The sequence below is a fragment of the Sebastes fasciatus genome, chromosome 3 (assembly GCF_043250625.1).
Source record: "Sebastes fasciatus isolate fSebFas1 chromosome 3, fSebFas1.pri, whole genome shotgun sequence".
In the NCBI taxonomy this organism is placed as follows: Eukaryota; Metazoa; Chordata; class Actinopteri; order Perciformes; family Sebastidae; genus Sebastes; species Sebastes fasciatus.
In genome coordinates, this window is record NC_133797.1 from 15,419,942 (window position 1) to 15,437,056 (window position 17,115).

The following is a 17,115-nucleotide window of genomic DNA, read 5'->3' on the forward strand; positions in this document are numbered from 1 at the left end:
ACTGTACACAACAAGCCTTTTTCCTACAAGATGTTTTCACATGTCACAGTAGGAAAAGCACAGGTGTAAAAAATGAACAATGTCTGAATACCATCGGCTCTACAGAGGCATCGTTGATGTCATTAGTAAAACCTGGTTGTAAATAAATTGTCTACTGAGAAAGAATTTTCCATCCATCATCAATAAGTTCCCTCTGGTGTTTTTCCATCTCACTCTTAACATTAGCGGCTGTGAAATGTTTCAGATCCAGTTTTTCCAGTTCAGTCTTCATTCTTTCATTCTTCTGAAACAGAACCTGCACCCACTCTATAATCTGTAATCTACACAGTTTTTACACTGATCCTCCTGCATAAAGATTATTTTCCTTTTTATGTTCTATTATCATCTGCTTTATCAAAACAAACCCAGCTGCAATTTAAGAAAACAATAACGAATGAATGTCATGCCATGCAACAGTGGTGGAATGCAACTAAGTACATGTATTCAAGTACTGTACTTAAGTACAGTAAATACTTTACTTGAGTATTTCCATTTTATGCTTCTTTATACTTCTACTCCACTACATTTCAGAGGGAAATATAGTGTATGTTTTACTCCACTACATTTATTTGATTTAGTTCCTTTGCAGGTTCAGATTATAATACAAAATATAATCAACTAATAAATGATGATGTATTATTACAGGTTAAGATACCCAGCAGTATATAAAGTAATTAAAATGAGCCCCACCTTTACCAGCTGCAACATTAAACTGATAAACACATTAATGCATCGCTAATAATAATCCCGTAATATTATATATATGATTCTGAAATGGGTCATTCTGCATAATGACTACTTTTACTTTTGGTATTTTAATTTTGCTGCTAGTACTTCTACTCAAGTAAAAATTTGAATTCAGGACTTTTACTTGTAACTGGTATTACTACTTTTACATGCTTTGATGTTCAAAACACGCTTCACCCCCCAAAAAAATCCCAGTCTGCTCTGATTGGTCAGCTGGCCCAGTCTGTTGTGATTAGTCAACCGAACCAAACTCTTCAGACTCCGCTCCAGCTCCGCTCTAACTAGCTTTGTTTGAGGGTGTGCGAAACTAGACGCTAGGTAAAGTGTCTTACTTGGTGACATCACCACATTACGGAAGAAAAGGTGGGACCTCAATCAAGGTGTTTCAGACAGTTCAGGAGCAGTGTTTCAGTGGGGGAGAGTAACTCCCTTTGGTGTGGACTTTGGACTTTGTAACTTTGCAGACCTTTACATGCACAAGAAACTACATAACACACTAAAGGAAAGAGAAAAAGCACAAAAGCACAATAGGTTCTCTTTAACTGCCCATCCTGTTAAAAGGATTGCTGCGTGGAACTGGCTGACTGTCTAGTTGTTGTTGTTGTTAAGACAACATATGTAGTCACAAAAGAACTGATTGATTAATCACAAACAAAAGTTAAGTAACATTTGTCCCCACATCAAAGCCGGTCGTTTTATTCAAAATTTATTTCCACTTCATACAGAGAGAAAATAAAACAATGTTTTGTCCAAAAGCATGAGTCAGCAAATTTTAACATTTGATCCCACCGTTCCGACACTTTAGTGCCGATGGTATCATATGTTATCATAAGTCCAAAAAAAAAAAATTTTTTGAATTTGAAACATGAAAAAGAAAATGCACCATTACAGCCTGGATATTCAACACACACTGCACACGTTTTGTTCTTCGGGTGGCTTCTGTTTGCTCTCAGCATCTCCTCAGACGTTCATCGACAGCATCAGGAACTGTGAGGTGAAGAGAGAATAAACTGCATTCAAATCAAGTCCCAGAATATTAAAATATCTAGTCAAGTGTTAAGAGAGAAAAGAAGCAAAACTTGTGATCAGAAAGACAATCACAGGATAAATCCCATCCAGCTGGTTTAACAGGTGTGGTAAAACAAACATATCAGTATCATTTGCAGAGATTAAAGGGCGTGGTGTTCCATGGATGTGGTTTTTACCTGCATGATGTTCATCCTCACTCGTCCCCTCTTGAATTGGTCCAGAGCCTGGAAAGCTCCTGGTCAACAGGAAGAGTTTAAGTTAGCTCAATAAATCTCTTAAAGCTGATTTTAACACCAATAAATCTTCACTTTGATCGTTTAAAGGCATTCATGTAGTTATTGTGAACCTAGTGGAGGATTTTATTTCAAATTTCTTCCTCTTTTATATGTACTGAACATGTTAATTTGAATTGAATTGCTCTTGTATAGATTTTATCTTTATTTCTTCTTTATGTATCTGTACTTATTTCTGTCCTTGTGCTGCTTCACACCTCTGGATATAAATAAAGGCTTATTGTTATCTGAAATTAACATTTCATTAAACTATTGCAGAAGTACTTAACTCTTGTTGGTTAAAAGCAATGTGGAGGGTCTTAAATAAATACAAACTTTAATAACCTTAACATCAATAGATCTTCACTATGATCATTTTGAGGCATTAATGTAGTTATTTTATTTTAACGTACTGAACATGTTCTCCAGACGGACGATGCAGGTGAGGTAATCATCAAAGTCAATGTCGTAGTTGTCGTCAGCAAACCTCAAGCCCAAAAGCTGCAGGAGCCGGTTGTTCAGCTGCATACCTTCATGGGAACAAACACACAAGATTTACACACAAACACTAAATTAATCCCACAACCTAAAGACTACCATCTCTATTGGCTGTAGTGCTACTGCTGCTACTACCACTATATACTTTTATCACTTTTACTAATAATATTAATACTAGAACAAATACCTCTACTATAAAGTCATTTAAATTATAATAAAAGAAGATTTAACTGCTTTGCAATCACATGTAAATCTAGTGAAACAAACATATATTTAAAAATATTTAAAAATATATAATTAAAAAACATGCGAGTATTACACATTGATTTCACAGAACATGTAAATATACTATCTTTTTTCTTGTTTTCAGATAACATCTTAAATATATGGAAAATATATGGGAAATTTGTTTTACAGTATATAATAATGTGGCAATAATGGGTGAATTCTATAATATAGCCTATTACAAGTATTACTACCGTGTTTCACATTTCTATTATATTCAATATTGAGTATACAATATCTTGTATTATCTCCAAGAAAGTTCAGTTTTGAATTTTAAAAAGTAACATTTCACTTAACAAAAAGAACTTAACTCAAAGTTCATTTACTGGTCTTTACCAGAGCTTTTAACTACATCACATGGTCTTCCCTAATGGACAAAGGTTTCTCAAAGTCTCCATGACAAATGAGGAAGCTCTATCCACCGAGGATGACCATGAAAAAGCTAGTAAGTGGACCTTGAGTTAGACATATATAAACAAAACATGTTGCACTAAAACATGAAAATGGTCTAATAAGAAAAGTTTGCCAAGAAATATAAAATAACAATTTCAAATGAAAATATTAAAGTAAAAAATGGTCAGAAAAATAAAGTGTGTTAGTAGTCGACTCTCACCTGCAGCTTTGAGAGCGCTACGAAGCTCGTAGGACGACATCTTCCCGGAGCGGTCGGTGTCGTAGGACAAGAAGAGCATCTGCAACAACAGAAGTTCATCTTTAACAACCTGAAGCACAAAGAACCGCAAAACTTCCACTACCAGAGCTGATTTACAGCAGTAAATAAAGGAAAGTAACATTTACTCCAGTACTGTGTACTTAAGAACAATTCTGAGGTACTTGTACTTTACTTGAGTATTTCCATTTCATGCTACATTATTTACTCCACTATTACTTCGCAGATTTAGATTATTAATACAAAATGTAAATTAACTAAAATATTATAACAGGACCGATTAAAGCACCATTACTGAGACAATGGCTCTAAATTCTTTAATTAAAAAAAAAAAAAAGAAAAAAGGATTTGATTTTTTGGATTCAATTATTGAAATTTGATTTGCCATTCTGAACGCCGAAAGCATACATGGTGAGCACATATGTAATTCATATTTAAGAGTTACTCAACATCAATCTCATTGACCTCTTCTGACCACACCCAACAGTGATGTCACAGTGTACCGAGTACACTGTGACATCACTGCTGCAGGTGACAGTTTCAACCACTGGAGGTTCAGACACCATTCGAAACTTAAGTTACTCTTTAACACGGCAAGTGGTGGAAATAACTAAGTACATTTACTCAAGTACAGTACTTAGGTGCAATATTGAGGTACTTGTACTTTACTTGAGCATTTCCATTTTATTCTACGTTATACTTCTAGTCCACTACATCTCAGAGGGAAATATTGTACTTTTGACTGCGTTACATTTGTCTGACAGCTTTAGTTATTTTGCAGATTTAGATTATTAATACATAATATAAATCAACTAATATATTTTGATGTTATTACCCAGTAGTAAATAAAGTAATATATATACAATATATATTAGCTCCACCTTTACCAGCTTCAACATTAAAGTGATGAACACATTAATGCATCAATAATTATAATCCAATAATATAATATAATATATATTATTCTGAAATGGGTAATTCTGCATAATGAGGTGGTACTTTAAGTATATTTTTATGCCAATGCTTTTGTACCTTTAGTAAACATTTTGATGCAGGAGCATCAGTATTTTTAAACTAGTATTACTGCTTTACTTGAGTAAATGATTTGAGTGCTTCTTCCTCATCTGATTCACAGTTTTAAACACATAAATCAATACGTACGATCCACTTCTTCATCTTTTCCCAGAAGACCTTAAACTCTTGGAACTCCAGCTTCCCTGTGTTGTCCACCTGGTTTACTGTCAAGGAAAAAACTTTAAAAAAGAAACATTGTGGTAATCATCAAAATCATACTGCTCTTTTCTCCTTTAGTCTCCAATCTAAGTTGTGTTGTGTTTTTTTTAAATCTTATTTTCACAGGATTAATGTTTACTTATGTAGCCTGAAATCAAAAGTTTGAAACGAGTCAGTGAGTAATGTGGAAGGATACATCCATCAGGTTGATGATACTGTTGCAGGTGCTCAGACTCAGGCCGTCAAACTTGATCTCTTTACCTGAAAACAAAATAGATTTGAAAAAGTTGAACAGCTGTTCATTAATTTGCATTACTAAAACGATAAAACATAGAAAGAAATGTAGGGAAAATGCACACATATTGTAAGATTAAAGGTGCCACATGCAGTATTTTGGCATCAAATTATTGCCGCACGTATTTTGCTATATATTAGAGCATAAATTGATAGAGAAGACAACAAGCTTCTGCTGTGCCTTTTACATGAAGACACAAAGGGTTGCATTTGAAGGGAAAACTTTTGGATTGCTTTACAACATTGGTTCCCAACATTTTTGTCTTGTCATAAAATTCAATAATGTCTACTTGTGACCCCTAATAAAACCAAAGAGCAGTTTTTTCTTTCACAGACTGTTAAGTTTGTGGATTGTTAGATAGAAAATCACAAAACATAATATGATGTAAAATATTTAATATATATCTTTTTCTTCAAATCAAATCATAATGACAAAAAAACAAATGAAACTAAAGTGAATAATTTACAAAAAGCTGTCAAAATACTTAATTCACTTACGTCTGCTGAGAACGCCGTTCAGCATCTGCTGGAGCTCTACCACAGAGATCGCCGCATCCTGTAGACAAACCAGAGTGGGAAAACTTTAATAATTACATATCCAATAAACAGTAAGCAACATTATTGTTCATTAGGAGTTGTGTTTCTGGCCGACAGATGAATGTAATATATTATTCTTTCTCTTTTAGCTCTGTTTTTGGGCTCCAACCCCAACTCCTGGGGGAAATATCTGGCTCTTTAGCTGCTAAATGCTCCACTATGTTCACCAGCTAGTCTCTAACTGTATCTGTCTGCTGTTTGCAGGTAGTGTACAATGAGTTTATCAGAAAACACTGAGATTGAACCAGAATGAACCAAAACAATGAGCTAAAATAAGCTAAAAAGCTCCATAATGCTGCAGATTTGGAGAGAGTTCTCTGTGGATTTGTGACAACAAACACTGTCCACATTAAACAGAGCCATTCCATTCATTGCTATAATAAAGAATAAGTGGCACTCAATCTGCAAATGTAAAAGGTGGTTTTGTACTGAGCCAGGACAGTGATTTTAATTCTGGCATTGAAAGTAAAATGTTTCTTGCCACCTTCAAGCCATAATGGTGACGGAAAGTTGAAACTGTATACGCCTATCCATATGTTTATGCTATCTTGCATAAAACACATCAGAATGCAAAAAAAGAAAAAAGAAAAAGATTAAAATTATTTGTAATGCCTGTGTTTGATTTTTCAGTTCAGGTCTTGTTTACAAAGACATATTTTATTTTCAATGCCAAAATTTAAAGCAACTGTCCTGGCTTCATAATTGTGGACATTAATGCACGTTAATTGTTATTCAAAATTGCAATACTGCCAAGAAAGCTGAAAAGATTCCAGTGGAGAAAATAAAAGATTTAAGGGTATAGTGATAAAATGGGTCTTAAAAGTTGCCAAATCTGACGACAAAGTTGTTAAGTTGACTGGGACCGACCAAATGGTAAATGGACTACATTTATATAGTGCTTTTCTACTTTTCCAGACAAAGCCACCAATGGTGGCGGAGCCGCCATGCAAGGCACTGGCCTGTCCATTGGGAGCAACTTGGGGTTCAGTGTCTCGCTTAAGACAACACAGCCTCACGGCAGTTCGTGAAATAGTCACAAAATTTAATCTATTTGATTCATGTACATAGACACGAATTTCCCTTTTTTTCGTGATGCTCAGCACGACTTTCAACAACATATTTTTCGTGCTTCTTCCCGAAAGTCCAGCAACACATGATGCATGTGTCAATTTCCCATCCAGTCTTTTCAAATAAAACTACTTAGTTAGGTTTAGTAATAGATGGACTTGGTCAGACTTAGGCAACAAAACTACTTAGTTAGGTTTAGGAAAAGATCGCGGTTTGGGTTTAAATAACACCGGAACTTAAGTACGGAAGTTACGTGACAAATACATCAACTTTGACTTCTAGTTTCACAGGGGACACAAACACCAGTCTCATGGACAAAAGTCTGGTGTTTTTTGACCCACCCATCACCCGACCTCCTCCCTACGCGGCGTTCACCGCTCTCTATACTTCCCACTTCACAATTACGTGGACGAATTGATTTCGTGCTGACCATCACGAAAAAAAATTAAATTCTTGTCTATGTACACAAATTAATACATTAAATTTTGTGACTATTTCACAAACTGCTGTGCAACTGGGCTGCTCAAGGACACTTTGACATGCGAACCGGAGGAGCCGGTGATCAAAACACTAACCTTATGACATTCACTGGGATGAGAAGGTAAAACTCCAGAGACCCCTCAGGCCCAGGTCATGTGATCCAGTAGACCTCTATATTTACAATTGTAATATTCTGTGTAACACTATTGATGTTGTGTGATGTTTTCTTACGTCTCCAGCCAGCTGGTCAAACAGCCTCCTCAGGCCTTTCTCCTCATCTGTCTCCTCCTCTGGGGCGGAGGGCGGGGCCGGCTGGAGGAAACAACACAGCATCAGTACAGCACACAGGACTGGTTGATGGACTGAATGGGAGATTGATTATCAGTTCCTGGGTGATCTACTTACATCTGGCAGGTCAGCGTCAACGGTGCTCCCCATCTCTCTGTGGGACATAAACACAAGTTGTGATAAAGACTCAAAGAGAAGTCAGTGATTGCAGATTGGATATTTTTTAATGCTTTGTTTTTAAGCCACTGAAACTCTCCATTAAAGATATGTTTGGGCTAATTTGATTATGCATTCGATTTACAAAAAGATTTATGAAGGATTTAGCAGAAGAGATAAAATGTGACCAAAAAAGACTTTGACTTTATTCCTCAAATTCAGTTATGGTCTTGTAGTTTCTCACTAGGGTTTTAAATAGCATTGACATTTTGTTTTTGTTTTTGATTTTTGTTCTTCTATGTTATGAACACTCACAGAGCTCCGGTCTTCTTCTCAGAGAAAACCCTGATGATGAAGTCGGCCTCGTGGTGGGGCTGGAAGGTGGTGGGGACCAGCAGGTATTTGCCAGGAGGCAGTGTGAAGCGCTCCGATATCTCCCGCATGTTGATGTAGGTCCTGCTGCGAGCCTTGGACGCATTGTAGCGGAAGAAATCTTTGCCCAGCTGGTCCTCTTCTTCTGGGGCCTGAACGGACAGAGACAGGAGGTTAATTTAGCTTGTTCTAACTGGACAAAATGAATTAACACATAAGTACACATATTAGTAATATGATTGGTAAAGGTAGGGGAGTGTGGCAGAAGAACAAGGCCAGATAATTGACTGACAAAACAATGTACCCTCAAGGTCTATTTTGTAGCTGCTCTGGAGCTTTCAATCATATCAAATGATCTCCATCAGCAGATGGACTTTGTTCAGTTGTCACGCAATTGTAGATTTTAAAGCATTTTAAAGACGTTTCCATGTTTCCTTCTCATTCTCCTACAACTCCATCTGCTGATGAAGATCAAGTGATATGATCAAAAGCTCCGAGAACAGCTACTAAATTGACCTTGTGGTGAGGTTGTAGGTGAATTTTAAATGTAGAAGTTGTGTGATTATTCTGACCAAAGCTACATTTTTATTTAATTTTATTAAAGGCCTAGTCATTTTTACCATAAATACTACAGGTACATATATTCATATATTCAGTGGACCACAGCAATGCTGGAGCACACTTTTTGTAGATTTGTCCAAGGATTTTGTTTTTTGCTGCTCTGTCTATTTCTTGAAATTGCCTGCTGAAGTTATAGATTCCAGACATATAGTTTGTGCATTAATACAACTTGTTATAGGGCCTCATTAATATTCTCTTATAGAAACAAAGACATAGTTAACAGCAAATTAGATAACACAAAATATGAACTATTTACAAATGTTCCTCTTTTTAGCCAAGTTGCTCTTACTGCTTCTTAATCAGTCGATCAAACATTTTTGTTAAATGAGTTGTTTTTTCATGATTCTGCTAACAACTATTGTTGCACATGGCTTCAAATAAACTCTATGATAAAGGTGTTCCACAAGGATCAATATTAAGCCCATTGCTTTTTTTCTCTAACATGATCAATAATCATTTTCCAACTGCAATGTCTGGTTCTATGCTGATGATACCATCTTATATGTCAACTGATCTCAGGGAGACTTCCTGAAAAAATATAGCTTAAATAACTACATAATTATAATAATATGAGCAATTAGATCTTTTAGTGTATTTCTTAATTAATCAGCATTATTGCAGTAAAAAAATAGCATTAAACATATGATAAGAAATTAACCTCACTGTTTTCACAGGCTCTCCAATGTATCAAGTATGTTAATTACAAGATACCTATACCCATACAATTATACCATCCACTCAATGTGTACTTAAAATATGTATATTTTTTGACACAAAAATTTATTTCTTTTACAGTACTTTTATTTAGACAGTGTATTCTATAAAAAAAATTGTATATTATGCCTTATATTTGAAATTAGTCCATTTTAGTATAGTTAAAGGAATAGAAATATTTAACGAACAACATGGAGTCCTGGCCCAAATGTTATCAGGATGAGTTACTGCACTTTCACTGCCAGGAAACACTTAAATGTAGATTTTAAACCTTGTTGCAAGTCACTTTATAAAAGAAAAAATTACACTATCAAAAGAAAAAGACTTCAAGCAGGAGTCTGAGGCTTGAATGCATTCGGTTTCTTTCTGACCTCGTACAGTGCGAAGCCGATGGTCTCCAAGTCCATGCCTTCCTTCCTCAGCTTTCGTCTGTTCTTCTGCATCAGAGCAATCATCACGCTGCACACGTCGTCATCATCATCAGCGTCCTCCAGCTGCAGCTTGAACTGCGGGTTGGTCCAAAATGTGTCTGCGGATTGAAGATGCAGAGATTTAGTAGGCAATAGTTTAATGCCAAAAGCCAACAAATCAAATTTGGAAAAAACTAAAGATGAAATGTTGCCATCAAAACTAATTTATTCTGTTGTAAAGTGTAGCTGAATTTTTATTGGTTTCTTTCTCAGGTCATTCTCAGATCTGGTGGTCTCACCGATGAAGTTCCTGCAGCCTCCAGCAGTGGAGCCGCGGATCCAGTTTCCTTCAAACATGTTGACCTCCCAGTGGCGCTTCGTGTTGTCGGTCAGGGAGTCAGGGGTCATGTTGCAGATCTCCACCTTGTCGTAGTTCCTCTTGAAGTCATCAAACTCCATCCTGGACAACACAATCAATGTCATCTCAAAATACAGTGAAGTCACAAGAGTTCATCTTTGTCACCTACAGTATGTGCTCAAAACACATCGCAACACAGTTTAATTATAAAGTTTATTTATAAAGTATAATGTTCAAAAGACAACAGAATAAAGCAGATTTGAATGTGTTCATAAGGTCCTTAAATAATTCATGGCCTCCTGCAGTAAAGTTTGGGAGCCTGGATGGAGTCACTGTTCCTATTAGAAAAAGATATTTACTGGCAAGTAAAATACAAAAATAATGATTTAATTTTAATAGTAATAGTAAAATCATATTACTGTAGATTTAAGAGTACAGCACAAAATGCTTAAAACCCGCTCATTAACATTAAATTTAAAGACTCATGGCCTGAGATTATATACTTTTTTCCCTGTGTTTTCCCCTGACATGAGAGGTTTGGGCACATTATATTGCTGACTCTTTTTACAGTGATTATTCTGTCTACTACATCCCTGCATACATACAGTATATTAAATGTACAATCCTAACACTAAGACAAAGTTGTATACAATTAAATAGATTTATTAATCTTTAGTTTGGACCAAATTCATCACGCCAACTCACCAGAATTCACCGTCCTCTGTTGAATTCTGCAGGATACGATTTTTTTCTGCTGTGTCAACATAATTCCACTCTCTGGACCTGAAACAGACACGAGACAAAACAACCAGTTACAACCTTAACTTTACTTTCAAGGAAAAACAAAAACACATCAAGTGTGAGATTTTACAGTAAAAGGCTTCAGATTAACGAGGAAAAGTAGTTTTGATGGTGTGATAAAGAACTCAGGGTGTCACGAACAGAAACATGATGAGGTTACGTTTTGGAAAAATATCCAGGGTTGGTCATTTTACTTTCTCAGCTTAAGTCATGCAATAATACCCTAATACAGTAATCTTATAGGTATTAAATTACTAATGAAGATGCTTTTTATGACTTGTAAAATAAATTAGGGATTCCTGAAAATGTACCTTAATTTTCAATTTAAAGTGTGCTTTAAAATATTTCCTTTGACTCTGGTGAATGATGCTTAAGATGAAAACAGGAAAACACTCATTTACACTCATTTTCCTTTTTTGATGTCTACAAAAAGTTAATTCTTATTTTAGTTTTCCAGATTTAATTGAATAATTCATGATACACAGATCCAAAATAACTACAGATGTAAAACGCCCACAAAGAGATGTAAAACAACCACAGCGATGCAACATGACTGAAGAGACACACAAAGGGATGCAAAGAGATGCAAAATCTAATACAAGGATGCAAAAAAGCAAAGAGAGACACAAAACGACCACAGAGATGAAAAACTAAAGAAAAAATGACTACAAAGATACACAAAACCACTACAGAGAGACACAAAATGACTTCAAAGGGACACACAATGACTACAGAAAGACATAAAACAACTTCAAAAAGATGTAAAATGACTACAGAGAGGGGCGACCTGATAGCTGAGTGGTTAGAGCGCATACCACATGGGCACAAATGCACCGTCTTTCTCCACTATCACTGTCAAATAAAGGCATTAAAAAGCCTAAAAAATAATCTAAAAATACTAAGGAAAAACCCACAACAACTACAGGGAGACACAAAACTTTTACAAGGAGATGCAAAATGACAACAAGGATGCAAAACGACAAAGGGAGACACAATTCGACTACAAAAAGGAGTAAGGAGAGATGAACAACCACAGTCATTTTGTGTCTCTCTTAGCCTGGATGTCTTGCTCCTATAAAGGAGGGATGATGGGTCTTTTGCATGTCCGTTCCCAACGGCCTCATAATCCTTCCATGTGTATGTGTTTTTTTCATGGATTTTGTAAGTTAAGATAAAGTAGTATTGTCCTTCATGCTTACTTGTCACTCCAGGGGCCGTTCCACTCGACCTGACCCCAGGGGTTTCTGACCCGGATCAGCTGGACCTTCTTACCCCTGACGTTCACCTGAAAATTTGACATAGAGTTAATTTATTTATTCTTATCATTGTTGTATTCCCTCATCACTATCAACAGGTCTGCAGTGCTGATACTGATTCCAGTCATAAATACGTAAAACCAGTCTTACCTCCTCCACGCCTGTGATGGAGTAGGCATGTCCCTTCACCAGGCCGGTGGTCGTCTTGGCCTCAGACTCTGCAGAGCTGGAGATCTGGAGAAAAACCAAAACACCCAGGTGTTTAAAACAGAAGAGCTCGGCTGGAGTACTAAACTTCTTATATGAGGGGTGGAAGTAACAATAATGAAATGGTGTAAATAAGAGTCTTTACATCAATGGAGCATCCCATCATGGAGCCTCTGTCCAGGGCCTTCTTCATGATTGAGAACAGGTTGTCTGGAGCTTTCTTGGTTTCGTAATTTTCACCGACACCGCCGGTAAAATCCTCCATGGCCTCCATCGTGCTGCCGCCCTTCAGGGACTCGTAGCTGCCGTGCATTCTAAAATAAACACAACACAGTGGTTAAAGCATTTTTAACAAAGTGATATATAGCCAAAGGCCAGACTTAAAGATTTACTTGTATTTAAAAAAGCTGTCACATTTTAAAAGTTGTAGGATTATGGTCTTGCCATGGATGTTTATGTTCCCCAGGGGATACATTTTGACCTTTTTGGTGACCCCATAGTACCCACTATCAGGCCAAAGAGTCGACACTACATTACCAAAGTCTATGGACATTCATGGAGACCATGAACATCTGTACATCTTAATATGTCTGATAGTTGTTTATATTTCTGTCTGGAACAAAGTGGTGGACCAATTGACTGATTTAACTGATTGAGTAAAACTCTAACATCATGACATTTACTGAGCAGTGGGCAACTCCAGGTCTGAGAAGTGAAGCCAATGCAGAAGTGCTTTAAACTTCTTTCTAATAGTCAGCAGGGAGCGACTCCTCTGGTTGCAAAAAGAAGTCTGATTGTATAAAAGAGTTTGAGAAAATGACCCTACTTCTCACTTGATTTATTACCTCAGTAAACGTTGTAAACATGAGTTTATGGTCTCAGTCGATAGTTTCAAGTCTTCTTCAATACAGCATGATGTTCATTTCGTAAATGATGATCCCATTTAGAGTCAGATAGACCATAAAGCAGGGGATGCTTTAGGGTGTTTTTGTATTACAACGTTAACCCTTTCACAGTGTGTTTTCTGTTCATTAAAGTTAATTATAACATTTTTGGTCGCCTAACAATGTCTTATTCAGCATTCAGTTGTATTTTAACTCCACCCTCTTGTGTCACTTCTGGTTGCAAAAACTGAGATGGCGATGGCCAAAATGTGGAATTCAAGGCTTCAAAACGGCAGTCCACAAACCAATGGGTGATGTCACGGTGACTACATCCACTTCTTACATACAGTCTATGGATTGTGCTCCCAGAGGAGGAACCTTTTTCAAATTTATACACTCTATGACCTTTCCTCAAGATCCATCCTCAGGACAAACTTCATCTAACAGAGCACAAATCCAATGAAATGTAAGAGAACTTTTGTGCTCCCCAGAGGATGAACCCTATTTACTTCAATGCTCCTTTCATTGAACTCCACTATTGATGAAGGTGCTAAGAACGGCATCAGTTTGTTCTGTCCAAAACTTAATTATTGTGGATGTAATGAACAGAACAGCGAGCAGAGTTTCACAGTTTTCATCACATTTAGGCAGATATGATAAAATGCAGGTATAGTGTGATGTGAGTGTTTTATGTTTGTCGTCTGTCACTGATAAAGGATGTTCTTACTTGGCGTAGGCTTTCTCCAGCAGGGCGCTCCAGAACTCGTCGTTGGAGGCGGAGTGAAGCATGATGAGTTTGTCTCTCACCGACGGCAGCCTGTCGTCCACCACCACGTCCAGCCATCTGTTGTGATTCCAGAACTGAAGGACAAACAGAGAGTGTGTCACGTAACACTTTGTTGTTCATCCGCTGCTCATTATTTATTATCTTTAACATTCAGAGGATCCGGGAGGTTTGTTTAGTTACACTTCAATTCATTAAAACATCTATCTAGTTTTTAGATATATATATATAGTATATATATATCCAGTGTGTAAGACTACGGTTTCTTGACCTAACTTGTCACATCAGTTTTTATAATTGTTTTAAAATAATCAGGTGGGATAATTTGATTTGTGTACCAGCGGCGATACTGTAGACTCTTGTCATCCTGGAAATGATAACTAAGTAGCGCTAAGGGATGGATGGATAATTTATTTTATTAAAGGAGCTTTGAACATTAAATGTTTATGCTTGAGCTGCTTCCTCATGTAGTTGCAACATATTTATTCCCATCCATTCTGCATTAATCTGTCATTTATTTGTGTCTTTTTCAAGGTAAAGTTTTATGATTTTCTTCCTGACAGAGACTGAAACGTTTGAAAAGGACCACATGACACTCAGTCAAACCATCTCCGCCTCATCAGTCTGCAGCCAATCAGCCGGCGGCATACCTGGAAGTGAAAGATGCCGGCGTATCTGCGGTCAAAGTCCTGGTCGTGGGGGACGACTCGGGCCAGGGCTTCTTTTTTGAGGGTCAAGGATGCGATGGCTGCCAGGAGCCAGCAGTCCCCTGTGATGACAAAACAGGTGCATCATGGGTAAATGAGTGAAATACTGTATGTGTATATGAAAAGACGCATGCAGACAACTTGAGTACCAACCGAGCTGTCCTTGGCAAATGTCTGTCCTGTCTGCACTGCCGACGATGAACTTTGGGTTGGCGCAGATCTCCTGTAGAGAAACAGGAAGAGAACAGGTTGGTTTATTTAAGAAGAAAAAAAGACAGTTGAGAGGTGACACAGGTGCCTTTAACAGGTGTGTTCACATTCCAGGCATATTAATTGACCTGAAAGCCACGCCAGCTGAAGGCAGCTGAAGCATTTACTCTGAAGGAACGCCCAAGAGAGAAATGTGTATTCACTTTAACAAACACGAGTGGTGAGTTTTCCCCGGTTTACTCAGGTCAGTGTGTGTTAACAGGTAGAAATACTGGAATTGAGCTAAAACACACTCATTTTAAATGTAGATTGACATAAGAGACAGTGCTAAAAAAGAAAAAGAAAATCAAGAAAGCTTCCACAAATGTCTTAATCTAAAGCTGATCAGCTAAAGCCAACCAAATCAAACGTCTGTGCTTGACTTCTGAGCAGCTGCATTAGACTGTATTAGATCTGTTTTACTGCAGATAAAGTTGAGGCGTGTGGGGATAAAGTCTAAGTGTTTAACTGCCCATGCACTTGGCACTATTTACACTGTTTTCTTGCAGAACTGGTTTTGCAGCTATGACTGGATTGCTTTTTTTGTATTAAAAGCAATAAAACCAACTTCGAATAAACTTGCACTTCATTTATTGAAAGCCATGATATCAGTCTTTACTGATTATCTGCCAAGCAAAACACTCATTTGGTCAACTGCTACAGACAGTTTTCATTTATTCAGGTTGGACTGAACCAGAGTTTTATATTAATCAAAGCAAGTGTTGACACATCATAAAAAACTCTCAGCAGACAAACGGTTCACCCAGAAACCACAACATTTCATTCATTCAACATCTCAAAAACTAAATTAAAGAAACAAATTTGCTAAATTGAACAGATTTCAAGACATCTCTGGCCCTCATTTGTCTGGATGCAGCTTTCACCGGAGCATCACCCCCTAAAACTTGACATCTAAAAGTGTTATGTGTGCCTACATACCTTGGGCCTCTTCCATTCAATATTTACAGGAACACTCTGGCTGTAGTACAGCGAGGAGTCGGCAGCAGGGAAGTCTTCATCCTCAAACAGGACCCCCTTCTGCAGACATTCGTGCCTCAGCTCCTCATAGGACTTCCCACTCGACTGCGTATCCACGGCCTTGTCGGGCCTGGTGCCCCCGCCCGACAGAGTGGACTGGAGAGGCATCTTCTTCTTCAGGAAGAAAAGGCTCAGTGAGTGGAGGAAGAAGGAGACGTGAGGTGGTGTGTGATTTAGGGAGTCCTTGCTCTGTGTGTGGGTGTGTTTGATGCAGCCTGTCAGGTTGGTAGGGCTGTCAGGAACACACCCTCCGGAGAGAAACTGGTTTGTCCTCCTGTGGCAGTGAACCTCGCCCCTGCTCACACTCTCTCTCTGTCTCTCCAGTCTCTTATCTCGCTCTGTCTTTGGGCTCGGCCTGCAGAAAAATGTAAGAATTCATTCCTGATGGTTTGGCAACAGGTAAATAAAGATTGAGATTTGGGACACTTAAAGGACCGCAGATGTGTTGTTGCTATTGACCTACAGTGTATTCATATTTATACTACTGTCTGTACTGTGTAGTGTATACAGTATATCTGAACTTGAGCATATTCATTCATTCATGATTTGAATCTTGTGGACCTAACCTCCAGGGTAGGAGCCAATGCTACATAATAATGTCAACTTTACATTTTGCAAAGTATGGCAGATATTTATGGAATTTTTGGGGGCAAATGTTGGGAAGCAAAATGACCACAAAGAGAGACGCAAAATGACAGATAGAGGCCAGACGACCCCAAAAAGACACAAAATGACCCCAAAGAGACACAAAGCGACTACAGAGAGATGCAAAACGACCCCAAAGAGACACAGAACTACAGAGAGACGCAAAATAACCACAGACAGAGGTCCAAACAACCCCAAAGAGACACAAAACGACCACAGAGAGACACAAAACGACTTCAAAGAGACAAAACAGCCACAGAGAGACACAAAATGACCTAAGAGAGATGCCAAATGACCCCGAAGAGATGCTAAGCGACCACAAGGAGACACAAAATGACCACCAAATACAAAACGGCCACAAGGAGACACAAAATATTACAAAGAGATGAACAAACACCACAACATGTCTCTTT

The 17,115-nt window shown here is 37.7% G+C and overlaps 1 protein-coding gene across 1 annotated transcript; it reads right to left on the reverse strand.

Annotated features, from left to right (window-relative positions):
- Positions 1-1,449: 1,449 nt before the first annotated feature.
- Positions 1,450-16,302, reverse strand: capn9 (calpain 9). The gene is made up of 20 exons (XM_074629207.1): positions 15,959-16,302; positions 14,924-14,993; positions 14,714-14,832; positions 14,007-14,140; positions 12,541-12,709; positions 12,339-12,422; positions 12,132-12,217; positions 10,837-10,914; positions 10,073-10,233; positions 9,735-9,892; positions 7,972-8,180; positions 7,618-7,654; positions 7,444-7,524; positions 5,566-5,623; positions 4,970-5,034; positions 4,702-4,770; positions 3,484-3,562; positions 2,501-2,617; positions 1,992-2,050; positions 1,450-1,773 (listed from the first exon to the last, which is right to left on the reverse strand). The coding sequence occupies exons 1-20, from the start codon at positions 16,163-16,165 to the stop codon at positions 1,747-1,749; spliced, it is 2,067 nt and encodes a 688-aa protein (XP_074485308.1). The 5' UTR covers positions 16,166-16,302; the 3' UTR covers positions 1,450-1,746.
- Positions 16,303-17,115: the final 813 nt, after the last annotated feature.

Coding starts and splice junctions, on each gene's coding strand:
- capn9 (XM_074629207.1), bottom strand. CDS start 16,165: ATGCCTCTCCAGTCCACTCTGTCGGGCGGGGGCACCAGGCCCGACAAG. Junction 10,234..10,836: donor ACAGAGGACGGTGAATTCTG/GTGAGTTGGCGT, acceptor TGTGTTGTCCAG/GATGGAGTTTGATGACTTCA. Junction 2,618..3,483: donor TAGCGCTCTCAAAGCTGCAG/GTGAGAGTCGAC, acceptor GTTCCCATGAAG/GTATGCAGCTGAACAACCGG.